Source organism: Sorex araneus, chromosome 1, assembly GCF_027595985.1.
Source record: "Sorex araneus isolate mSorAra2 chromosome 1, mSorAra2.pri, whole genome shotgun sequence".
Classification (NCBI taxonomy): domain Eukaryota; kingdom Metazoa; phylum Chordata; class Mammalia; order Eulipotyphla; family Soricidae; genus Sorex; species Sorex araneus.
Window position 1 is genome coordinate 153,734,983 of NC_073302.1, and position 26,268 is coordinate 153,761,250.

Sequence of the window (26,268 nt, forward strand, 5' to 3'; positions counted from 1 at the left end):
TTATTGGTTTTAATTATAAGGCATTTGGAAGGCACTTTTGGAGTCGGCCTCTCTCTACTTCTCTGCCAACAGTTTGTACCTAGTGGGCCATTAATAAGAATACATTTCTATTCTCACTTGGCTTCATAATGTGGCCGCTTAGGCTGTACAAATGCTGGCAGGGCTCTCATGTCTGGAGAGAAAATACAATGACTTAATTCTGAAATTGTATTCAAGTTCTTCAAGGAACTAGTGGTGGCTGCATAAATTTGGCCACCTCCTCTGATCTGTAGTAAGCATGTGGTGCCAGGGGATTTGCAAACAGTACTGTGGTCCAGTCCCTAGCTAAAAAAGAGATGCCTGTGGAGGTCTGCTATTTTCATCTGATGCACGGGTTTATTTATGATGGTCGCTTGCTGGCTCTCATAGCCAGTGTTTGGCGGCGCTTGCATTTGGGACCGAAGGATCACATCTGAAAATTGCGTTGTCTTCCCTGGTGTCTACCATTCCCCCCCCCCCCCCGTTTTTCTAAACCTGGGACCATCTGCTTTAACAGTGCAGTGGGACTAAGTGTTGGAACAAAAAGTTCAGGAGCCAAAACCTAGGTTTGTCAGCTTTGCTGCCGAAGTGGGCTACGTTCTTCTTTATAAGTGTTGTTCCCAGGATCTTTGACACTTTCCAACAAGTTTACAAAACTAGGATTGTGTATATCCTATTCATCCTGCAAACTCAACATTAGTTTCACCTACTCTTGCCAGCTCAGCTCATTCCTTCCCACCATCCCCCCCCATACTGTTGACAAAACAGGTTTACTCTAGTCTTATGGATACCTCTAAAAGTTCTGTCAAAATTACACAAAGCTAAGTTGTTTTTCTTTGCCTATATTTTATTTTATTTGCCTATATTTTAATTCCTTCTTTGTTTTGGGACCACGTCCAGGGCTTGCTCCTGGCTCTGCACTCAGGATCACTCCTGGCTCGGGGACCCACATAGGGTACTGGGGAATGAACCTGGATTGACTGTGTGCAAGGCAAATGCCCCCTCCACTGTATTCCAGCCCCTACATTTTAATTTTTAATTTTTAAAATTCTTATTGAATCACAGTGATATGCACATTTACAAAGTTGTTTACGATTAGATTTCAGTCATATAACCTACATTTAAAGTTTGTTATTGGGCAATGCTTGAGCCACAATCAGAGGGGTCGGGGTAAAAGGCAGTGTCAAGAAATCAAACCCAAGGCCTGGCACTACTGGGCATGTACTCTGCCCCTTGGGTCACAATCCTGTACCCCACCAAATTGTGGGGTGCAAATGAACTCTGTAATTGAGTTCTATGCAGAGAACTTGCCCCAGTTCTCGTCTACATTAAGTGAAGGTGGTAATACTTGTCCATCTGTCTAATGGACCGTTGTAGTCATACAAGTTCATTTTCATGTTAACACTTTATAAATGCATATGACTTCTATGAAACCCAAGAGCTCATTGTATGTGGTTCACATCCTGCTGTCTAATGTTGGCATCATATATGGTGTTTCATAATTTCTCTGAGCGAATTGCTGCTGAATTTTCATGTCCAACTTTAAACTGGAGAAACTTCTTGTTCCTGACAACCAGCCTGAATTGCATTAGTACAACATGGAGTTGAAATCTCTTCGTGGTCCCTGCCTGCATAGTCAACATAGTTCCATTTGCACAGCATGACCCATGGAGAGCTGAGTTTCAGGCATATTTTAAAAAATTGACTGTCCTGAATCATGTGTGAATTCACACTCTCTAACAAACAGCATATGCTTGCGTGAACAGTGTCCTTCTGTTCTACCTCGGGGCCTCTGAATCTGTTTCATTAAACATCTCTGTAAAAAGTAAGTTTTAATTTCAAGTCAGCTCCTTAGTGTATCCCTGGGACTGTGGGATGCTTCCCTGTTTTAATTATGCAAAGTTCTCTTTATGTAAATAGGGGAACTTTCTGGTGCAGTAACCACCTCCACCCTCTGAAATCACAGGATGAGTTGGCGGATACTTATTGGCTTCCTTTTTCTTCCCCCAGACCATGCTCTTCTTCATCCTCTTCATCTTCCTATTGCCAAATGATGCCCTTTCAAAGCTTTGAATTCTGATTTCCCCCCCTCCTCTGTCTTTCATTCTGATGGTTTCCATCCCAGTATCCTACTTTTTACTTACCTCTGACCCTACTTGTTTACTCCTTAGCAGTTCATACCCAAGGTACTTAATTAGGCAGTGAATCCTTCCAGCAGAGTATGGTACCTTCTTTATTTCTGCTGGTTTGGAAATCTGGAGAGTTGTTTTATTTAAAATTTCTCCTCAAACATATGGAACTAATGTGACCCTTTACTAGAAATACAGATGAAGGCCACCCTTGGCATTAATGGTTTATTCCTCACTACATTCTGTGTTTTTCTGTAACTGAACATTAAAACAAAGGAGAGTTTTTGTTATTTTTGAGTCAGTCTATAAAGTAACATACCTCAAGGATACTGGGTGTCTGGGAAATACATTAGAATCAAAAGAGTTAGGGAAAAACTGACCCCAGAGCTCTCCTGGAAGAAACAGGTGCTGTTAACATTTTGCTGTTTCCTTCAAATCTGCCCCTCTTAATCTTGGTGCACATCATAATGTAACTAGTGAGAATGACTAAGAATATACAGACATTTGAGATACAGACGTGTGTAGAATTAATGTTGTGGTTTTACAAACAGTTTATATCTGTGGTCCTCAGCCATTGCATTATGCATTGGTGAGACAGTAGGCAGGGAAACATTGAAAATTTCTCGTCTCCCACCTGGGTTATAAGGGCCCAGGACTGGCGTGCAGGTGCTGGTGGTTCACATGACTTCAGCAGTGGCACTGGAGGGTAGACGACTGAAATCGCAGGTGTTTTGGATCCCAACTCTGCCATTTAACTGTCTACATACTCTTAGAATTACCTTACCCCAAGTTTTAAATTGGCCTTAGAAACTTGACACTACATTTTTTCCCTTACTAAGGCCTGATATTTAATTGACCATTCTGAATTTTCCACCAGGAAAGTGGAGATTCAAAGTAATATCTTTAAGGGGGAGTTCAGGGACTAGGAGATAATGTGCATGGCATATAGTCAGTCGCCACTGTCTCTGCTTTTTATGAATCACAGAGAGCTGATAGCAGTTAGAGAAATGAGACACATGAAACACATTAGAGAAATAAGACAGGTGGAACACAGAGAAATTCCATAGCCTAAGAGATTGTCACTTTTCTTATATCTATCTTTGAGCTGTTTGTGAGTTCTTTTGTCAAGAATGGAAACAACAGGGGCTGAAGCAATAGCACAATGGGTAGGGTGTTTGCCTTGCAAGCAGCTGACCTGGGTTCGATTCCCATCATCCCATATGGTCCCCTGAGGATTGCCAGGGGTGATTCCTGAGTGTGCAGAGCCAGGAGTGACCCCTGTGCATAGCTGGGTGTGACCCAAAAAGAAAAAAAAAAAGAATGAAAACAACAGGTTTCTCCTGCTAACTTGAAAGTAAAATGCTCCTTTTTGTTCTGCTTTGGAGATTACTTTTTGAGTCTGAGAATGGTCTCTCTCTTTTTTTTTTCATTCATTTATTTATTTATTTTGCTTTTTGGGTCACATCCAGGGATGCTCAGGGGTTACTCCTGGCTCTGCACTCAGGAATTACTCATGACAGTGCTCGGGGGGCCATATGGGATGCCAGGGATTGAACCCAGGTTGGCCTCATGCAGAGCAAACACCCTATCTGCTGTATTATCACTCTGGCCCTGTTTTTTTCTTTCTTGACTTTTGGGCTACACCCAAAGTGCTTAGGGGGTACTCCTGTGCTTAAATGTCTCTCCTTGCAGTGCTAGGAGAACCAGGGATCAAATTGTGGTCAGTGCGTGCATGGCCAGTGGCATAAATCCTGTACTATCTCTATGGCTCCTTTATTTTCCTTTTTTCTTTCTTTCTGGTTTTGGGGACACACTCTACGGTGTTCAGAGCCTACTCCCAGATCTGTGCTCAAGAGTTACTCTTGTCAGTGCTCTGGGGACCAGGCAGTTCCCCAGGCCTTCTATATGCAAAACATTCTGTTATGAAGAAGGTGGCTACCTTGTCCACCTGCATGTCCTGAAGTTGTATATTGACTTGTCACAGAGGAAAGTTCTTAGAAATTTGTTCCAAGGAGAGTTTCCAGGAAAGGGGTGAGGCCAGCTTTGCCTCCAGTTCAGCTTTGGAGAGCTGGACTTGGGGTCAGTTGGGCTGCACCCGGAAAGGACTCAGCTTATCTGCCAATACAATGCCAAGGGCACCACCACTTAGCCTTAACTGACAACTGTTGGTAGGTTTGACAAGCTGGATGTCAAGCCTCATTTTTGTGTCTCATAATTTCAGTCTGTGATTTGAGGTCTGCCATGTTTCTGACACACAACGGGCGACCTCCATCACAGTCTCTAATGTGCCTGTGGCCTGTGTTGGGTCACTGAGAGATTCGGGTTTGCCTATTTTCCAAAAGAAAATTCAGATGAGAAAGGTGTAATCATGTGGTCCCTTTAAGCTGGAGATTAAATAGCTGTGACGTGTTTCAGGAAGCTGGTACGAAGCCAGACTATATCATGGGTCAAGTTTACTGAGTGTATAAGCTTACTGGAAATGTTGGACTTCTGGCATCTCTATATCCCACCCTCATCCCTGGCACTAGGTCTCTGGTCTTGAAATCCTCATCCTTCAACGATTTGGATTCTTGGTGTATGCATGCCATTTCTGATAACCATTCTGTAACTTCTGAGTGTAGGGAACCTATATGTTTTTGTCTTGTAGGTAAAAGCTGATCCTAAGTCTTACAAGGTGGTTTAATACACATTTGGAGTGAATCACATACCCAAGGATAGTCAGGATTTCTTAAAACAATGTTGAGTCTCACAGGATGACAATGTGTACATAAATATTAAACCTGACATCTTTCTATGAATTGATGATTCATATATTCTTAATCTGCTTTGCCTTAAAAAGGTAAACTTTGATACCAAGCGATTCCCACCCTTAGTGTGTGTGTGTGTGTCAATAACCACATACCTACGCATCTTGAAAAGTTGCTAAAAAAACTGTGCCAAGTTTTTAGTTGTTTATTAAAAAAATTTCATGAGGGACCTTACATTGTATTCATGTCATCAGTTTGTGTGCAGTCCCTGGAACCTGTGGGCACAAAGCAGCTAGTTAATTTTTATTTTTTGCTTTTTGGGTCACACCTGGTGATGCACAGGGGTCACTCCTAGCTCATGCACTCAGGAATCACCCCTGGCAGTGCTCAGGGGACCATATGGGATGCTGGGATTCCAACCCGGGTCGGCTGAGTGCAAGGCAAATGCCCTACCCGCTGTGCTCCAGCCCCACAAAGCAGCTAGTTAAATATTTGTTGAACATATACAAGTGGTAAAGGGCTGAAGTGAACAGGCAGCCCTGCTAACTCTTTAGTGAATGAGGTTGATCTTAGGCTAATTTTATGTTCGATCTCGTGGGTGTTCTTGAGAGATGGACTCCTGATGTTCTCTCACTTTTCTAACTTACAGTTCTATTTAAAAGTCTTCCCTACCTCTTCCTTCTTCATCTGCTCCTAAAGCCTCCAAATGGGCCTGATTACATGATGACATAATTTCCATGGAATGTCATTCATTGCTTCAAAATGTTGTCCTTGAGCACTTGTCAGCCTACCTGACAAAGGACCCTCAGTAAGATGCTAATGATTCAGTGAATTGTGCTCTTCCTCCTATTTGTTAGGGCTCAGAGCAGCAAGTGAAAATGGGCTTGCAAGAAGATTGCAGCTGATCAAGCTGTTTTACACATGTACCTGCTCTAACATTTGGACTTGGCAGTGATATGCACCTTGCCTGAATGCCCTCAGATCTTAGCCTCCATATGGCACTGGGCAAAGAGCAGGAATTGAGATGCCAGAGACCTCAGATCAGCCTTTGACCCAGCAAATAACCTTGGGCATTCCGTTTCCCTTTTCTTGACCTTAATTGTCCTCATTTATAGGAGAGAGATAATGCCTATCTCTCAGGGTGATTAGCAGAACCATACCTAACATGGAAAAAATCTGTATAAGCAGTAAAGTCACGTCCCGAGTGAATTATTTTATTAGCTCCATGAGAGCTCTTTAAGTGGTGGGGTTGTTATCCATCCCAATGGCTCTTATCAGAATTTGCTATTTAATAAATGTTGGGTAATACTGAAATCCTCACAGGCAAGTTCTGTGACCCAGAAGGATCTGCTTTTATTGTAAATAAAACTTTCTCAAGCTCCCGCTGCCATTCACTATGGATCATGAAAGACCTTTGCTACCACTGAATGAAGGAGGGGAGGCTGAAGAGGGCGGGGGTGGAGGGGGGTGGGGGCGCTGGCAAGGCAAGAAGGGAAGGAAGGGGAGTGTAACAGGAAATCCATGTATGCAAACCTTACTTTCATCAGGTTTTTGTTCCCTGCCCTGTCTCAGGCCTGGCCCCGGGACTCTATGACATGGGACTCTATGAATGAAATGTTGGTGAAGTTTATGGGATGGTCCTTATTTGTGTCATCGATCACCATACTCTTATTTTACTCAGTATAAATAGGCAAAAGCCAAACAAACCAAACCAACCCCCAAGCCAGATAATTTAGGACACTTTCATTATTCCTTCTTGTGGTGCCAGTGACCAAACCCAGAGCCTCACACATGTAAAACAAGTGCCTTAATGTTGGACCACATCCCCCGTCTGCTTATTAATCTTTCTTGACCAGAGACTATTCATTGAATGTTTTTTATGGAGCATGTACTTTGAGCAGGAAGTGCTGGCCATCATAAAGACACAGAATGTCACCTAGTTCACACCTAAACACATAACCATGAAAGAGGTGCAGGCAAGAGGGTCTTCTGAGCTGGGACAGTCTAGGAACACTTTGGGGGGGTGGGGAAATCACCCTGGTTGGATGCCCTCGGCTGTAGCTAATATAACAAATGGCAATTTAATGTGTGTGTGTGTGTTCACAGACACATGGAGTTAGGTCTCTTGGGCAGGATGATGATGTTCCACCAGTCTTCCAGGTCCACAATGATCTCAGTGATCACCAGCTATCTCCTGTGTTCCAGCCCTTCTAGTTGACATCTCTCAATTTCACAGCTCCAGGGTACAGTAGCTGCAGAAAGCTCTGTGTCAGGGACTACAACCCCCAAATTCTGCTGCTGGACCACTTGCTGCTTCTTGCCACTCATTGTGTCCTCACCTGGCTCTTTCTGATCCTAGCTTCAGTGTTCTCCATCAGTCTCCTCTGTTTTCTGTGTTTTTTTTCTTGTCCACTTCATCTTTGCTCATTCTTCCTACCTGTTTCCTATGCAGTAACCTCTGTTTTTCTGTATTAACTATTCCCTGCGGCTAGCTGTCTCTGGTACTTGATTGGTTACATTGATGTCAGTGAGGTTTGAAACAACCCGTTGAATATTCCGATTATCTGCCCCACTTCTCCTAACCAGTTTCACAGTGTGAGAGTGTCTCAATAGCTCCCTCAGACGGGAAGCTTGCATGGCTTCTGGAGGCAGTTGAGGGGGCAGTGGACTGAAAACCAAGCGTTGCTGCTCCCTGGCTGGGCCTGAGGCTGGAGGGAAGGTGCTGGTGCAAGTGCCTCTCTGTGAACTTGATCGCCATGCTTGCACTTTGCAAGTTGGCATAGTAGATGAACATATGGTTCTGCCCTAAGAGTTTTCTGTTGTTTTCTGTTTGAAATTTGGAAGACAGTCTTTCAATGAAAATGATCAGTTGGGAGGTACGATATGTCCTGAAGATTAACTGTTAGAAATAGTGGCAATGGAAAATTGAATAAGGAGCTGTGGGAGTGTGAGGACTCTTGTACGAAAATCAAAATAAGAGCGTCATATTGGGCAAAGTATGTTCATCATGGTGTAGTGATGAGCTCACTTTTTTCTTTTTTTTTTCTTTTTCTTTTTGGGTCACACCCGGCAACGCTCAGGGGTTACTCCTGGCTTTGCACTCAGGAATCACTCCTGGCGGTGCTCAGGGGACCGTATAGGATGCTGGGAATTGAACCCGGATCAGCCGTGTGCAAGGCAAACGCCCTACCTGCTGTGCTATCGCTCCAGCCCCATGAGCTCACTTATTGAGGAACCTTGGAAGATGATCCTTCGCAAATGTTTGCATGTCCCCTACGTGCCAGAAACCACACTGTGTGAGGGCAATGGGAATGTGAACCCTGAGTCCTTTTCTCTAGAGAATTCCACCTGAAGGGGAAGACACGGCCAGTTTGCAGAGGGAGTGGTCTGTGATCAGGGATGTGGGAAACACATGAGCAGAGGGCTGAATTCTGACTTTGAGAGTCATAGAATTTTTCTTGAATGTCAAAGACATCACATAGGAGGCAGAAGTATGACTTTCCAGGCAGGCGGAAGTGAGTAGAATAGATACCACTCAAGGCAGTGGTGTGGACCTAGAGTACAGCATTGACAAAATGCAGCCTATTTAAGGCAGGAGAGGAAAAGTGTTCTGGAACTTTGTCGGGATAGCTTATCCACTGAATGGTTTTTTTTTTTTGTTTGTTTGTTTGTTTGCATTTTGGGTTACACCCGGCAATGCACAGGGGTCACTCCTGGCTCTGACTCAGGAATTACCCCTGGCGGTGCACAGGGGACCATATGGGATGCTGGGAATCGAACCTGGGTTGGCCGCGTGCAAGACAAGGGCCCTACCCGCTGTGCTATTGCTCCAGCCCCTCCACAGAACGATTTTTAAAAAGCAGCGGGCAGGGTGCTCACCTTGCACAAGCTAACCCAGGTTTGGTCCCTGGCACCACATATGGTCCCTTGAGCTCTGCCAGGAGTAATTCCTGAACACAGATTCAGGAGTAAGCCCTGAGCATCACCAGGCGTGTAAACCAAACCAAACCAAACCAAACCAAAGTTCAGAATTTGATCCTAAATCCCTTTGTCTGCCATAGTGATGTTTTTGACTTCTAGTAGGGAGGATGTGACCTGTCTTAGGAAGGGGTGGGTGATTCCCAATCTCCTCTGCATGGGACCAGGGCCCCATCTATGACAATGGCTGACTTGAGCTAATGCCTAGAGCAACCCTCAAACCAGAAACCAAATTCATTCTATTGCTATCAGCATTGGTGTTTGGGATTGAAGAGAGTAAAGGCATCCTTTATATGAGAATGCAGTGTGGCCAGGCATGCAATTAACTGTGAGGTGGCTGCTGAGAGCCAGGGTGACCATGGGTAGCTGGAGGCGGGGTGTGGGGGGCGTGGGGGGTGGGGGATGTGCCATCAGGAAATGGGAGGTCTTGGTGTCTGCAGCAAAGTGTGGCTGCAATAGGGAGATGCTGGAGCAGGCCCATGCTGAAGTTCAGAGAGTGGGCTTGAACACTCTCCTCACTGGCCATTTGTTTCTTTTGAAAGCCTGTAGAGCACTGTGTGAGGAAGGAGACTTTGGCATCTGTGAGGTTTGGAGGAGAAGCCTTTGTCCCCTCTAGTGCTGGGAAAGCACAGTTCCTTGTCTATTCTTTGTTCAGCCCCAGAATTTCCTGGATGTTTTCAGCTGAAGCACTGGGCCGAATGATGCATGTTTGTTAAGGAAGGTTGTCTCAAGTAAAACATGTTCTAATTCAATGTTTTTTGACCTTTTTCTTACCACGGTCCCCCTCTGACCTTGATTCCTTCCTGTGGCCCCTATTGGTTAGCCCCCTAGAGTCATGCTGTGATCTCCTACTGATGTGAGTTTTGCCTGTGGGCCCTTTTAAAATATTCTGGGGTCCAGAGGGTCTCCAAATGAGAATTGCTGCTCTAATTAATCTGAAGCCATCTAAATCCTGTGGCATTGTGTCTAAGAAATCTATTTGCTCTCCTCATTTATTAGTTATTCTAGCAATCATGTAATTTAGCATTACGTTTTTGCTAGAGATGATATATTCCAACAGATATAAAACCCAAAGGCAAGACCTATACTTAATGTTTCACTACCCCTGACTCTCCTTGTTCAATGTTGACCATTTTTCTAGTTGATTGTCTTGAGTGTTTCAAGACCATTGTCTTTGCAAGTAACACGATGTTTTCCTGTGTTTGTAGCCATTGTGGATGATGAAAGGCTCTCTGCAGAGGAGATGGATGAGAGGCGGCGGCAGAACATTGCTTATGAGTATCTGTGCCACCTAGAGGAAGCCAAGAGGTAAGAACCAGACTCCATCTACTTGTGGACCTTCTCTTGGAAGTGAGATTTGTAGTGTTCTTCTTTGAATACCTCACCCATGGCCTCGTTGGTGGCAGCATGATGGGATAGGAACCGCCTGCTTTCTTTGTAAGTGCTCAGGCATCACTGAGAAAAGTTACGACCAGTAAGCTTAGTCATAGTAAGGAGTCTGCTTTTCTTTTGTCTGCCTCATCACCTCCCAGGAAATCTCTGGACAAAGGGCAGATTATTTCAGATTCTCATTTCATTGGCTTAGATGTAGGGAAGCACCAAATGCTTTCCTCAGCTCCCCTTTCCTGCCATCTTTTTTTTTCTACCCCAAGGATATAGCTGTCCAGTAGGACAGTCCCCTATTGAACCAAAGTCCCTCAACCACCAAACTGGAGAGTAGTTTTATGATAGCAGTATCCTTTGCGTGGGTGACCACTTAGGATATGTTGTCTCTAAAATCACTTTGACTCTTTTAGATTAAGTAAATGTTGGGTTCTCCAAGGAGAAAGTGGAGATAAGGAAAGTATTTGCACTCCAGCTTCTTTATCAGAGGAATCAGAAGGACTTTGCCCTTTACCGGGGGAACATGGACTCAGCTGGATGTCTTGAGTGAGGTTCTAATTTTGTGCTTCATGCTGATGTAATGCCACAGTTTTATTCCATGGACAGATGATATGGGCCAACCTTCTTATCTATATAGAAAATAAACATTTTGTTAATGGTCAATAGTGCCAATTATCTCTGATCACTGATAAACAGCTCTCTGGAAGAATGCAGCTTTAAGTCTGTATTTTGTAAAAGAACATTCAGTGACACATGTGCTAACTTGGCCTCAAGACCGCTTCAAAAGGAATTCCTCTTCCTGGGGTGGTTCGATATTTTAACAGAATCTTAGAGAGCTAAGCCTGAAAACTTAAGTTTAAAAGATTAGTCAAGATCTCTGTGAAGGTGGCAGGTCACTCAAGACTCTAGAGCAGCCCAAGATTTTTCAAAACTTGCCTTTAGTCAAGATGTTGCTAAAAAGGTTGGAAAAGGAGAGTGATTCATAGCCACTCAAGATAAACATGCTTTCAATGAAAAAGCGTATGGTGAGTTGGTGGAAACTTCCTCTTGACACACACTTTGCATTTGAGATTTTTGCCTCCTGTCGTGGAGAGTACTGGCACATGCAGGACAAGGTGATTCTGGAAGGGAACCAAGTTTCCTGGTACCAGCTCTAAACGTGGGATTCTGGGAAGGTCCTCTAACCAAGCTTTTCTCAACCTTTTCCCAGCTGGGGCCCCTTTCCAAATTTGTTTTCCTTCTGTACCCCTCTGCCCCTCACCTCTATCCTACTGACTGGTCCCCTAGCCTTGTGCTGAGGTCCCCCATTTATGCAATTTTTATCTGTTGTCCCCTTGGAAATCCTGGTCTAACCTTTAGGGACTTCACTTTTGTACCCTCCCCTATAATGTGACGATAAAGAAGATACTACCATGTACTACTTCATTTCTCCACTCTTCCGCCCCAAAAAAAGGAGGTTAGAAAGGTTAAGTACCCTATAAACTGTGGATTTAGCCAGACATATAATATGAGGATTCTAGCTTCATCCCGGTGCATCAAAGAATGTATGATTTGAAATGAAAGCTCATCCACTTCTGTACTCTCAAAATTTGAATTTTTCGTTTGAGAAGGTCGATCAATATGGCAGTTACTCCTGGTTGGAAATGAACTTTATTGAAAAGATAAGCTATAAAATATAAATCTTTGGGGTTGGAGCGATAGCACAGTATATAGGGCATTTGCTTTACACATAGCTGACCCCACTACCCTAGTAGTCCCTTGAGCACCGCCAGGGCTGATCCCTGAGCACGGATCCAGGAGTAAACTCTCATCACTGCTGAGTGATCAGAAACAATAACAAAACAACAACAGCAGCAACAGCAACAACACCAAGATTTTTTCCTGCAGGATTGCTTTCATAATTTTTTTTCTAGAACAGATTAAGTGTTATTGTTAATTTTGAAACATTTACTAAAGTCTTGACACCCATGATTTTCAGGGAATCTGATCTTTGGTCATGGATGTGTAAAAATATGGGTGTTGATAAGTATTTTAATATGTGTGCTATGATTTCAGAAAACATACAAGTTTCTGATGGTACTGAGCTCAAGAAATAAGGAAGTGAATTAGTCTCTGTCCAAAAGATTATTTATTTGAGAGAGTTTATTGCGTTATTCTTTTACAATGTTAATGCCTTAGGAATTATCATATTGAGTTTATTATGGTTCAGATGAGTGTAGTTGGCTTAGAATATTGAGGTTTTAGGAAGTGATATAATTAGAGTAAGTTCAGCTAGCCATACTTTGTCTCTTGTTTTAATTGAACTGACTTTGGTGTTTTTAAATCAAGAATGTGTTGGTTCTATTTTCCTGCTCTTTTCTCACTTAATAACTGGAAACTAGTCTGTGCTTGAATTCAAAATTTTGAAAAGCTTGGTATAGTAATAGTTTAGTCTATCTTTAATTTTGGTTTAATTCGAGCAGTCTTCGATAGTATCAGGCTGTTTCAAAGTTTGTTCATCCATCAAAGATAACCACTACCAATGTTACAGAAATGAAAAAAAAAAAGAACTTTAAGGGAAGGCTGGAGAGATGGTATGGGGGTTAAGATGTTGGCCTTGTATAGGGCTGACCCTGGTTTGATTCCTAGCACTACCCAGGCACCACCAGGACTAATCCCTGAGCACAGACCCAGGAGTAAGCCCTCACCACTGCTGGGCATGCTCAAAAGACAGACCGACAAGTTTGAGGGAATACAATTACATGCCAGCAAATTAGGTACCCTAGACAACAGATTTCTAGAAGACACTTTGAGACAGACTTAAGAATACATTTTAAAAATTAAACTTACAGTGAGTAGAAAGATTAGATTGGTTGTCAGGATCTTCCACAAACCCAGAAGGTTTGATGATGTCAGTTATGGATTTAGGGTGATTATATTGTATCAGAGTAGGTTCATGAATTGTAACACGTGGACTGGAGCAATAGTACAGCGGGTAGGGCGTTTGCCTTGCACGCGGCTGACCCAGGTTCTAGTCTTCCATCCTTTCGGAGAGCCCAGCAAGCTACTGAGAGTATTTGGCCCACATGGCAGAGCTTGGCAAGCTACTCGTGGTGTATTCGATATGCCAAAAGTAGCAACAAGTCTCACAATGGAGACATTACTGGTGCCCGCTCAAGCAAATCCATGACAGTGACAGTGATACAGTGATACATCACTGAGAATGGATGATGATGTCAGCTATGGATTTAGGGTGATTATATTGTATCAGAGTAAGTTTATGAATTGTAACACATGGACTGGAGCGATAGCACAGCGGGTAGGGTGTTTGCCTTGCACTCGGTCGCCCCGGGTTCAATTGCTCCGTCCCTCTTGGAGAGCCTAGCAAGCTACCGAGAGTATCCTGCCCACATGGCAGCGTCTGGCAAGCTACCTGTGGCATATTCGATATGCCAAAAACTAACAAGTCTCACAATAGAGACGTTACTGGTGCCCACTTGAGCAAATTGATGAACAAATGGATGACAGTGCTACAGTATGGGTGTGTTAGGGATATGTATTATTAGGGAGGCTAAGCATGTGTGGGGACAGAAGGTATATGAGTAAATTGATCTCTGTAGCTGTCCTTTAAGTCTTTAATTTCATATATATATACATATATATATATACATATATATATATATACACACACACACACACATATGTATTTTTTTTTGGGGGGGGGTGAACCTACAACTGTCCTAAGAAACAAGGTCTTAAAAAAAAAAAAGCCAAGGAATGGATGATGCCTACAACATGGAGGAAACCTTGAGAACAAGCCAAGTGAAAGAAGCCAGACACAAAAGGCCACACAGTTTATGATTCTGTTTATATGAAAAGCCCAGAATTGGCAAACTCATGGAAACATAATAGGGACTAGCGGTTGCCAGAGCTGGGCAGGAGGGGAGGAACAGGAGTGACTGGTCATGGCAGGAAGTTTCTTTGAGGATGATACAAATATTCTAGATGGATATGGTAATGGTTTCACAAGGGAGGCAGCTAAAAACCACTGAATAAGACACCTGTGGGGTGGTGAATCACATGGCCTAGAAATCATCTCATTAAGGCTATAATTTCAGAAAAATTATTGGAATTGACTTGGAGAGAGCCATAGGAAAGCTGGAAAATAAGATTAATTGGTATTTGACAGATAAATGATATGAGCAAATACTCTTAAGATATATGAGGCATCTGGGATGTTCCCTGTGCAGGTCTTTCTGAGCATCCACTGTGTGTACACAAGCATCCTAAAGTTTCTTTAGGATGATGGAGATCAGCTGATTAATAATTCTGTGCTCTCAACTCATCATTCAAAGAGTTTTTATTCAAGAATATAAAAGTTTTTCAGTTATGCTTGCTCCGTTTACTCGCTCATCCTCCTCCTAAACTCTCTTCTTTTTCACCTCTCTGTCTTATCCTCAGAGTGCCAAGGCCTCCTAAAAGCTCCTGTTAGATTTCTGCACTGGCCTGTTTGGTTTCCCCTTTCATCTCAGGCCTCCTCCTTCCAACCTTTCTATTTTATTTTCAGTTGAACCTGTTATGGTCGAAGGAATCATTTCATAGATCCTGGGTGCCAGAGAGATAGTGCAGTGGTTAAAGCACTTGTCATGCATGCTTACCAACCCTGGTTCAATCTCCAGAACCCTCTAGGGTACCTTAAACACCACCAGCATAGCTGGATGTGGCCAAACTCCCTCCAAATCCCCCACTCCCACCATAATAAATAAAAGCAAAACTCAAAACAGAATTCTGATCTGTTGTGGCTACTCCTCTGCTTAAGGCCTGTAAGATAATAGGTCACGGTGCTTAACTAGCATGTGTCTGCAGCTACAACAGTGGACCAAATCCCAGTTCTGCATGTGGTTCCCCAAGTATCACCAGGCAGTACCCCTGAGCACACTTGGGCATGGTCAAAATAAGAAGTTGCTATTGGTTTCTTTCTTTCTTTCTTTCTTTCTTTCTTTCTTTCTTTCTTTCTTTCTTTCTTTCTTTCTTTCTTTCTTTCTTTCTTTCTTTCTTTCTTTCTTTCTTTCTTTCTTTCTTCCTTCCTTCCTTCCTTCCTTCCTTCCTTCCTTCCTTCCTTCCTTCCTTCCTTCCTTCCTTCCTTCCTTCCTTCCTTCCTTCCTTCCTTCCTTCCTTCCTTCCTTCCTTCCTTTTGTGTTTGGGTCACACCCGGCAATGCACAGGGGTTACTCCTGGCTCATGCACTCAGGAATTGCTCCTGATGGTGCTCTGGGGACCATATGGGATGCTGGGATTCGAACCCGGGTCAGCCACGTGCAAGGCAAATGCCCTACCCGCTTTGCTATTGCTCCAGCCCCACTATTGGTTTCTTAATAGTTTTAGAATGAAGGCTCATCTTACATCTTGAGCTTCTTAGGCTCTTTATGGGCCAGTCCTTACAGCTTCATCAGTTTCCTACTATACTGCCTTCCCTCTTATCCTGTCCTCCACGCACACAGATCCTTTCATTCGGCATCTCATTCCCACATTATGTCATAGAGGTCTCGTTCCTACATTCCTTCCACACAGCTCCTTTACATGTATGTGTTGTTCTTCTTTCCTGCTCTTTAATCTTACTTTCCTCACTCTCCCGCTATGTGCTCACTTTTTTTGGGGGGGAGTTGTTTGCACTCCTCAAATATAAGCCAGTTTTACCCCCAGTATATAAATGATAATCCTGATAATATACCACATATTTGGATAGTTATTGTCAGACATTAGAGTTTCAGTCTAGGTTGCTAACAGATTTGATTATCTTCTATTTCCTGTGTGTCTCGAGTTTCCCAGAGGTAACAAGTTGAATGAATGGCAAGTAGGTGAATGGTGGGTAGGGTCTTGCATGGTTTGGCAAGATTGCCAGCCCAAAGGGAAAATTTAATCTTTGTCTCAGTAGAAAATGTCATATTGTCATTTGCTATTAGATGTGTCTTCCCTATCATATGTTTGCAATGGAATGGGAATGGAATTCACAGATAATTAAATAACACCACAGAGAGCTAGGAGATATTCAGAGAAAAGCATAGAATATTATTCAGCAAACAGAGTAAAAGGAAAAGGTAATTGGTATGCTAAGAAGACTTATGGCTGAAATTATTGTTTGGGTTATAAAATTAGGAAGTCAGTACATAAAGTACATGGAAAGATGTAGTCTAAAAATACTCATTTTTAGAGGTATGACTAGCATTACTTTCAAACATACTTGATACAACCTGAGAAATGATGACCACAATATGTCTAGTTGGCACCCATAAAATAATTTAATGGCAGGAAAGGGAAAATGAAAAAAAGAAGTCTTCTTTTTTAAGACCCCCAAATAAAGATAATTTCTTTACAGAGTGTTTCTGCAGACTGGAGAGTTGAAGTGATGTCGTGAAGAGCTGATGAGAACTGGGTTGGGAGAACAGAGGAGGTCTCAGTTATGCTTTTCCCTCACTCTGTAGAAAATTACTCTAAGACCTGTTGGCTTTATGTCACCAGTGAGTAGTGTCCCCTCACAGTTTTGAGGGTCAATAATCTGAGTAGAGGGCCTGGGCTGGAGTGATAGCACAGCAGGTAGGGCGTTTGCCTTGTACGTGGCCAACCCGGGTTTTATTACCAGCATCCCATATGATTCCTCGAGAACCACCAGGGGTGATTCCTGAGTGCAGAGCCAGGAGTAACCCTGAGCATCACCGGGTGTGACCCAAAAAGAAAAAAAAAAATCTGAGTAGAGTTGATGACTCTGGGCTTTGCCAGATATAGTCGTCTCAAGGTTTGAACGGGGTGAATCTGTGTCCAAGCTTGCACACGGTGCTGTCTGGATTCCCTTCCTGATGATCTTGGGTGTTGGTCTGAGGCTTCCCCTCATTCCTTGATGCCTGGGCATCCCTAAAGCAGCACCCCACTTGACAGTTGTTTTCCAAGAGAGAGCAGGAGCAGGAAAGGATGAGAGGGAAGCCAGAGTCTTCCAGTCACTGTTTCTCAGAAACGACATCCCTCACTTTGCTGTATTTTATTCATTAAAGGCAAGATACTAAATCCAACCTATACAAAGAGAAAGGCTGACTCAAGAGACTGATATCTGGGATATCTGGGGAACACCTTTAGTAAGCTGCCTCCTATGGAATGTGTCCCTGCCCTTTTGATGATTGCAGAAAAGGTATTGAAGTGATATGGGAGAGATGGGGGAGTGATTTTTTTGTTTGTTGTGGTCAGAAACCAAATCAGGGATTAGGTGATGTTTTGGTCTAAATGATTATGGCATAAAACAGGTTATTTATGCCTTGATATTTTTGAGCTATGAGCTATTTCTAACTCAGCATTTAATTTCTTCACCCTCTAAAACAGTAATAATAGAAGGTTAAAGTTTTCTTTTTTAAGTAAGCCCTGGAAGCTAATCTTATAGGTTCTTCACTGGAGATTTTACTGACATGGGGCTCTGCAACCACATTTTAATTCTGCTACGCATGTGGGCTTTGAGAGGTTCTCTGACGCCAGAAATCTCTGTTTCAGTTAAAAGACTTATTTCCCTTGCCGAAATTAGTACTGCTGAGATTTTCAATTCATCTCTGTAAATAAATTTGAATCACGAAAATGAGCCTCCCTTAAGAACTTGGTTTTCTACTTGTTTTTGAAAACTGTGCACTAGTTGCAGACGAAGCCTTTGCTTTGGGAAGGTTCTGGACTGAAGAAGGAAGTGCAGTGGGAGGCGTGAAGGTCAGAGACCAGGAGAGAGAATGTTGGCAAGAAAACGGAGAGGGAGTTTGCAAACTGCTGTAGAGCAAGTTGTTATGAATGGGCCTACTATTGTTTCCCAAGGAAAGTTCCTGTAATGTAATATTCCTTTTTTAAGGAAAGAGAAGCATGCATGTAAATCTTTTGCTGTGCTTACTTTTTCTGCCCTACCTCTGAAAATAAACAAAGCCAAAAAGCCTTCCCTGGGTGATGCGCTTGTTTAGAAATATTATCTTCAAAGGGCTCTTTATGTGAGCTAAGCTGTTCTCTGTTTTAGGGAATCTGGGACCGTTTTGTATGAGCCCTGGAAAGGAAACAAAACACGGGTGTGATTTCTTTTGTGCTTGTTACTTACAACTCAGATTCCAAAAGGACACCTCATTGATTAGATCAGGTCTCAAGTGCTGCCTTACCTCGTTGTGAGTGAGAGAGTTTGGTTGGGGAGGATGAAAGTTTCTCATGTTTAAGCAAACGAGAGTCTGAAATGTGAGCTTACTCAACGCTGAATATTCGTGATTATGAAAAGGAATCTCATGGTGGGGGGGGCGGGAGGTCTACTTTAAAGAATACACTGGAATTTTCCTTCCTTGATGGGACCTTACTTTCTTCATTCCTAGGATGCTACTATTATACATACCTATTTTGCTCTATAATTTGTGTGTGTGTGTTTTCTGTCGTTCAGATATACTTTGCAGAGATGGTTGTGCTCATAAGCAGTGCTATAACACAATCCTCGATTATGCAGGAAATAACTGTTCTTGAAAATCAATCTGTTCATAGAGACCCCTTTTTTGCTCTGTTCAGAATGTTTATGAATTGTATGAAATTCTTGACTACCTTCTCAAAACAGAAGAAGCATGCATTTTTCTCCAGGAACTCTACCCAGTCCCATCTTCCGCCTTCTCATCTTCCTTTCGCTGACCAAAGGCCACTTCTGGCACTTCAGGGGATAAGATGAATCACCTATTTCTTCACGCAGCAGAGGCAGGAGTAGGGACCCTTCCGGTGGTGCCCTCTGGATGAAGGGGGGCCCGCCATGGGGTGGGGAGGATAGCTGGCGTAGGGCTTTTCTCTAACCAGTGTTGCTCCGGGGCCTCATGATAGCAGGCACAAGTGAGAGCTTGGTACTGAAGTCCATCTCAAGAGCAGGGAGAGGGGGTTGCCTTCGTAGAGAACCGGGTCCTGTTCTCTTCAAAGGAAGGTAGCAATTGAAGACTAGACCTGGTCCTACTCGGTGTTCCCAGGGCATCTGAGAGGTGTGGTTCCAGGTGGCCAGGCTGGCGGTGCTTGGACCTTGGTACTGTTAGCACAGAAGTGGATTTATTCCTGAACTTGAGGATCCTGTGTACTGTGGGAAAGATTCGCCACAGAACGCAGACACTTTAGAAGTTAGTTTATTGCACAGTTGAAGTAGATGTGTGTTGTTCCCTCCCCAATGTCCAGTCCTCTCCTTTAACCCATGTATGACGTCACTAGACTGTCCTCCGATGGTCAGTACACATTGTTGTGTCCTGGGCCTGGCCCTCATATGCCCACCTCCAGTGTACGTGGACTGGTCTTGTTCCTAAACTGCTCACTGTCCAGTGTCTGCTTTCCTAGTCTTAGAACTGCAGCCAGAACCCCAGCACTTGTGTTCTCTTGCTGGGACCTGCTACCCTGTAGCCTGGCACTGGGCCTCTCTCTAGGACTGTAGCTCATCCTCTCTCTGTCCCCTCGGCTTTCCTTGATGGCCAGCTATAGCTCTTTGGCGTGGGTGAGAACCTCCGCTGTCCCATCTTCTGTCTGAGCATAGGTGATGGAGTAAGGAGAGAGTTGCCCGGCTGGGTGTGTCCTTTGATCTCCTCCTGTCTCCCACCCCCAGCTCTCCCATTTCCTATGTTGACTGGATAGTCTTTTTAACTGGCCAGGTTTCAAATGGCCAATCAAAGGAACTAGTTTACCTGGTGCCCTTCTCCTTCACCCTCACCGTAACAACACTGCACTGTGAGGGGCAGTGGTGGGGGGTGGGGTGGAGTGGAGTGGAGTGGAGGGGTGGGTATTACGGAAAAATGACAGGGTCTAGGTTTGGGAATAGAGGCAGCACTGGGACATCCAGTGCTCTCGGGAAGATCCAGGGCACTGCTTACTGGACTTGACAGGGCACGTTTTTTGACGGTCTCACTGAGCCTGGGGATGAGGCACCTAGATAGGAGGCATTTTAATTTTAGTTACGTGTGATTTGTGTTCCTATCTTGGGGTTATGCTGGCCATGTGCCAAGTAGGAGTCCCCCAACAGATGAAAGCGTAACTTCTCAGTGCTGGTATGTTAAAATAAAAATCATTAGTATTCATCATCTCCAAGCACAAAAGAATGTTGAGCAACTGATATTTGATCCCAAAGTTTGTATTACTTTCGCAGGCTCTTCAAAGACAGAGAGCTGGGAGAACTTTGGAATTTTCCATGGGCTTAAGCTTAAGGGTTACCACATGGATGTTTCTCACTCGCCAGGGACATTGACTAAAAGCACTCATGCACACAGGATTATCCCCATTTCACAGGCAGAGAAACCAAGGCCTGGGAAAACTGAGTTTGTCTCAAGTCACAGCCTAGGCCCCAGAGTCTGTTTTCAGAGCTGTTTGACTCTAGAGCCTCAGTGGTTAGACCCGTAACACACTCTCACTATGGTTCTAAACACGTTTTGATCACATCTTCACTGTAAGTTCATTCGCGTGAACTAGCTTTGCTCTAGTTCTTGGTAAGTTTTCACTGCTTGAGTTTTGGTAACATGTATTACCTGAGATTGTTTTTTGGTTTCCTTTCTCTATTTTTGGCTTTTATCGGCGACTTGCTTGCTTTTAATGACCCTACTACTAGTAGTTTATTCTATTAAAGATTTATGGTTCATTTTCCCTTTCTTCCTCTTTCCTCTCTTCCCTCCTTCCTCCTCCCTTTGCTCCCAATAGGTTTGAGTAGGAATATGCTTTTCTGTTCTGTAGATGCTGTTCTCTTCTCACCCAGGGTCTTATCAAAGGTAGAACCTGGAATTTATGTTCAATCCATCAATTGTCTTTTGGGCTCTATTATGACTGTTATGATGGGATGAACGAAGGTTTTGCTTCTTTGGTTGAAACATCAAAAGTTCCAAGTCACAAACACTGTTGAGGGCACTTCCTTCCTGTATGGCCCTCCCCGCCAGATGCTGCCTCAGGCTGGCTGCTCACAAGTCACAAAGCAGTGTTGGGACTGCAGGGATGCTGAGTAGACTGCCACATTGGTAGACTGTCACAGAAACATTCCTTCTCTCCTTCCTTCCTTCCTTCCTTCCTTCCTTCCTTCCTTCCTTCCTTCCTTCCTTCCTTCCTTCCTTCCTTCCTTCCTTCCTTCCTTCCTTCCTTCCTTCCTTCCTCTTCCTCCCTCCCTCCCTCCCTCCCTCCCTCCCTCCCTCCCTCCCTCCCTCCCTTCCTTCCTTCCTTCCTTCCTTCCTTCCTTCCTTCCTTCCTTCCTTCCTTCCTTCCTTCCTTCCTTCCCTCTCTCCCTCCCTCCCTCCCTTCCCTCCCTTCCCTCCCTCCCCCCCCATCTGTGTGTGTGTATGTGTGTGTGTAGAATAGTTCTTCTAGAGCTGATTTCGTCTAGGCACTTTTATTTCCCTCCAACAGAACATCCCTCATTTCCTATGTGGGAACATTGAGGCTCAGAGAAGTTCATCTTTTTACTAATCCATGGAGGAGTTAGTGGTAGGTTTGGGAATTGGGTAACATTTTGAAAAGTAGCTCTCCTTCCTTCTTTCCCTTCCTACCCGGACTATCCCTTCCCACCCCTTTTGCTCACGTTTCCCCCTTCCTTTCCCTTTGCTGCTATCATTGTAATGACCAGGACTTGCAGGTGCTTGGCGATTAACTCCAGGGCTCACACATCTGACTGAGGTGCTCATACACTAGGCCTTGGTGCTAGCTCAGGTCTACAAACCCACAGTGATAAGACCATGATTTAGATCTTTATTTATTTATTTATTTATTTTTGCTTTTTGGGTCACACCCGGCGATGCACAGGGGTTACTCCTGGCTCTGCACTCAGGAATTACTCCTGGCGGTGCTCAGGGGACTATACGGGATGCTGGGATTTGAACCCGGGTCGGCTGCGTGCAAGGCAAATGCCCTACCCGCTGTGCTATCACTCCAGCCCCCATGATTTAGATCTTTAAACACAATAAGATTTTAGTTGTATTTGTAGACATTCAATTGTCCAGCTCCCCAAGAATTGCTGTGGTGCATGCAATTACCACAGGGATCAACTCATGACTTCACACTTACCACTGGGCCACCCTGTTTTGTCCCCTCGACAGTTGCTCTTTCACACCACAATTTGACGTCATATTGATTGGAAAAATAATTAGTAGAATGTTTCATGGTGAGAATAGACAAAAAGAAAAAAAATGATGCAATCATTCTAAACATAGAATTGTGTGTGTGTGTGTGTGTGTGTGTGTGTGTGTGTGTGTGTGTGTGTGTGTTGGGACGTAGTGGAAGGAGAGGTCTTGAGATATAGGTGATAGGAAATGGCCTGGGAGAAAGTTCAACTGGAAGGATAATGAATGACCCTCCTTTCTTTGGTCCTGTAGTCAAGGCAATTTGGGGAACAACTCTAGTTGATGAACAGCATTATGGAGTAAAAAAAGAAAAAACATAGATTTCCATTAAGACAAGGAAGTGGGGCAAGTGCAAACAAAATGAGAATATAGTTCCATTTTAATTTTAATTGCTTACTTGGGGTTGTGTGCTTTGGGGCCTGGCGGTGCTCAGGGGTCACTTTGACCTTGTGGAATTATATGCGGTGCTGGTCATCAAACCAAGCTGCATATGAGGCAGCCTGTACTGTCCCTCCTGTCAGGTAATTCTGTTTTTAAGCCAAGAGTTCCAGAAACATACCACAAGAAATTAGTAGTTTTGGAGTCTGGTAAGGGGTTGCGGGCTACTTGTTAGTAGTAGTAGCTGAGTGAGACAGGGCTGGATTGAGAGTGCTAAAGGGTTAACACTATAAACATATTTCTCCTTATAGGCGCCTCACAGCAGTGCTTGGGGTGGGGTGGGGAGTCCTGCTATGCCAGGGGTTGAAGTGGGGCCTCACACCTGCCAGGCTCGACCACTTGAACTCTCGGCCACCTTGGGTTGGCACTTCTCTGGGAGTTAAGCAAGAGACTGCAGCCAAAATAAGTTCAGTTTTATTTAACCATTCAAGACCATCAGTTACTAATCTATTGCTAATACATTTCCTGCGGCCTGTCCTTCATGACCCAGTGATCTGGGCTTAGAAGCATTTTATTTCGCGCCCCTCGGTATTGTCTGTGTGACGATGTGTGCCTCTGTGTGGCTGAACAGAAGAGCCTCACAAAGCAATACTGAACCTCCAGTCCATGCAACACACCCTGACATTTGCTGTTCACGTCTAGTTCCTGTTCTCGGAAAAGGCTGGCTGTGCCCCATGCCAGGGCTTTCCTGGTGCACTATAGGTTCTGCCCTGCAGCTGGACAAACATGATCCTCTCACACCTGCCTGGGTAAGGCTCGGTGTTGTGTCCTGGGCAGCTCTTGAGGGAAGATCATTCATTTTCTTCAGCAGATCACGCTCAGAGCTTTACCGTGAGGCCAGGGAGGAGGCAGGGAATCGTGTTTGATCAATCTTTCCTGCTTAAAGCCTTTCCTGGCGCCAGGCTGCCCACGGGTTCAAAGGGCACCTCCTTATCCTGGCACAGCATGCCACACTTGACCTCCCCCTTTGAAGTCTTCTGTTAATCATTTTCTCCTCCACTTCACCTGAGCTGTTTTGTGTTGTTTTGTTGGGTGGCTCCATTCAGTAGTACTGGGGGCTTACTCTTTGCTCTGAGCTCAGGGATCACTCCTGGTGGGCTTGGAGGTCTAATATGGGGTGCTGGGGACTAAACCTGGGTCAGCAGTGTGCAAAGCGAACACCTTCCCTGCTATCCTTCCTCTCTGGCCCCTCACCTAAATTTCTTGCCTTGCTTCCATTGCTCTTGTTTTGCTCTCTTTTATGGCACTCTTCCTCTCGATGTTGTTCCCAAGTCTTCAGGTTGCTCCTGGAAGACATTCTTACCCTCAGTGTCTCCAGAACCTTGCAGGGGCCTGGCCCAGCATCAAGTTAGTTGAGTTTGCTTGTGAGTGCACAGTGACCCCAGAAGTCCTGGGGAGGCTGGAGGGGAGAGGAGGTCGAGCCTCTTCACTAACTCTTTTTTTTTTTTTTTTTGTTTTTTTTTTTTGTTTGTTTTTTTTTTTTTTTTTTTTGGGCAAATTATGCTTTACTGACTGGCCATCTGCTTTTATAAATAAAGTTTTATTAGAACACAGGCACACCCATTGAACTACATATTATTTATAATTACTTTTGCCCCATAATGACAAAGTTGTTACTGAGATACAGACTGCAGAAACTTCAGTCTGTATGGTATGTATGCAAAAATACATACCATCAAACCCTCAAAAAAAATTGTTGCCAACTCCTACTTTATGGCATGACATTAACAATATATTCCAAGCTGATATTCGGAATGCAAAGTCTGATAAAAATCAGTGTAGACTCAGGGTAATAGTTCATTCATTCCTTTGGCAAATATTTATGGTATGTATTATAGCTCAGACACCAGCTGGGCACTGATGATGAATAAAAAGGGTATTTTGCCCTTCAAGACAGTCACAAAATTAGAAGGGGGAACAAAAGCAAAATTATAACACCAGAGTCTTTGCGAGGAAATGACTCGCCCAATTTCAGAGACTGCTCCAATTCCCATCAGGAAGGGCGGGCGGGAGCTCACACACTAGCTGACGCTGCTGTTCACAGGTGAAATTTCTCCTCTCCACTCCAGGCTAGCTGTCCTCAGCACACACACAGTCTTTTAAATGAGGGAGAGAAAAACCTAGAATGATCTTTCGAACTTAACGCCAGCTGACTGTAAACTTTAATGATATCTGAAGTACCGTCACAGCAACATCTGGTGAGTGTAGCCCGGCACATGAGAAAATCACAGCGCTGAGCTTTTATTTTTCATCAGAAATATTTTTTTTGTTGTTAGTTTTTCTTTTTAGGTCACACCTGACTGTGTTCAGGCCTTACTCCTGGCTCTGCACTCAGGCATCACTCCTGGTGGTGCCGGGAACCATATGGGGTGTTGGGAATCGAACCAGTGTTAGCCTCATGCAAAGCAAGCATCTAAATACCTGTCCTACCTCTTTGATCCCAGAAATATTTCCCTTTTCAGCAGCATTACTAAGGCATCATTTACATTAAAAAACAAATCTACTCTTGTAAAGTACACAGATTGATGAGATTTGGTAAATTTTACAGGTACCCATTGGACTACTTATGAGTCTTTAAAGTAACCAAGCCAAGGCTGGAGCAAAAGTACAGCAGGTAGGGGATTTACCTTGCACGCGGCCAATGGGGTTCAATCCCCAGCATCCCATATGGTCCTCCAAGCACCTCCAGGAGTAATTCCCTGAGTGCTGAGCCAAGAGTAACCCCTGTGCATCGCCAGGTGTGACCCAAAAACAAATAAACAAAAAAAAGTAACCAAGCCCAGAAATGTCCCCTGCCTAAATGGAGGGAGTGAAGTTCTGCCCAACCCCCACCTCAGTACCCTTTTCTCTGCTGGCTAACACTCTGCTTTGGCTTTTCTGGAATTTCCAGAGTGAAAATACACAGTCCAGAGTCTTATATGCCTCATCTTTTCCCTGAGCACAGTTCTCTTCACATTTGTTCATGAGTTGCATTGTATGACTGATGACTGCTATTTTTTGCTGTCATTGTTGTGTTTTATTTTGTTGAGGTGGGTGTTGGACCACACAAGGTGCTCAGGGATCACCCCTGGTGAAGGTTGTGGAATGTATCCCATTGCATAGATCTGCCATGCTTTCTGTATTCACCAGTTGATGGTCACGGATTTGTTTTCTTTGGGGATTTATTAGGAATGGACTTCAGTGAACATTCATATACTTCTTTCTGTGGACGGTATGCTTTTATTTTCTTTCAAGGAGGTAACTAAGAGTGAAACTTCTACCTGGGCTAGTTTAACTTGTTCAGAATCAGCCAAAGTGGTTATACCATTTCCCATGTCCAACAATAGAAGAGGAACAGTCCAGCTTGTTTGCATCATCAATACTTGGTATTCGTGAGTCTTTGTAATTCTAACCACTTGTGGTTTTTTTTTTTTTTTTTTTTTTTAAATTTATTTATTTTTAATTAGAGAATCACCGTGAGGGTACAGTTACAGATTTATACACTTTTGTGCTTAT

General features: G+C 43.9%; 1 protein-coding gene across 1 annotated transcript in view; it reads left to right on the forward strand.

Annotated features, from left to right (window-relative positions):
• IQGAP2 (IQ motif containing GTPase activating protein 2) overlaps nt 1–26,268 on the forward strand; it is a 300,593-nt gene that overhangs the window by 45,319 nt on the left and 229,006 nt on the right. Inside the window, exon 2 of the mRNA XM_055136270.1 lies at nt 10,081–10,180. Within this exon, the coding sequence (XP_054992245.1) occupies nt 10,081–10,180 (100 nt within the window). The remainder of the gene's footprint in view (nt 1–10,080; nt 10,181–26,268) is intronic.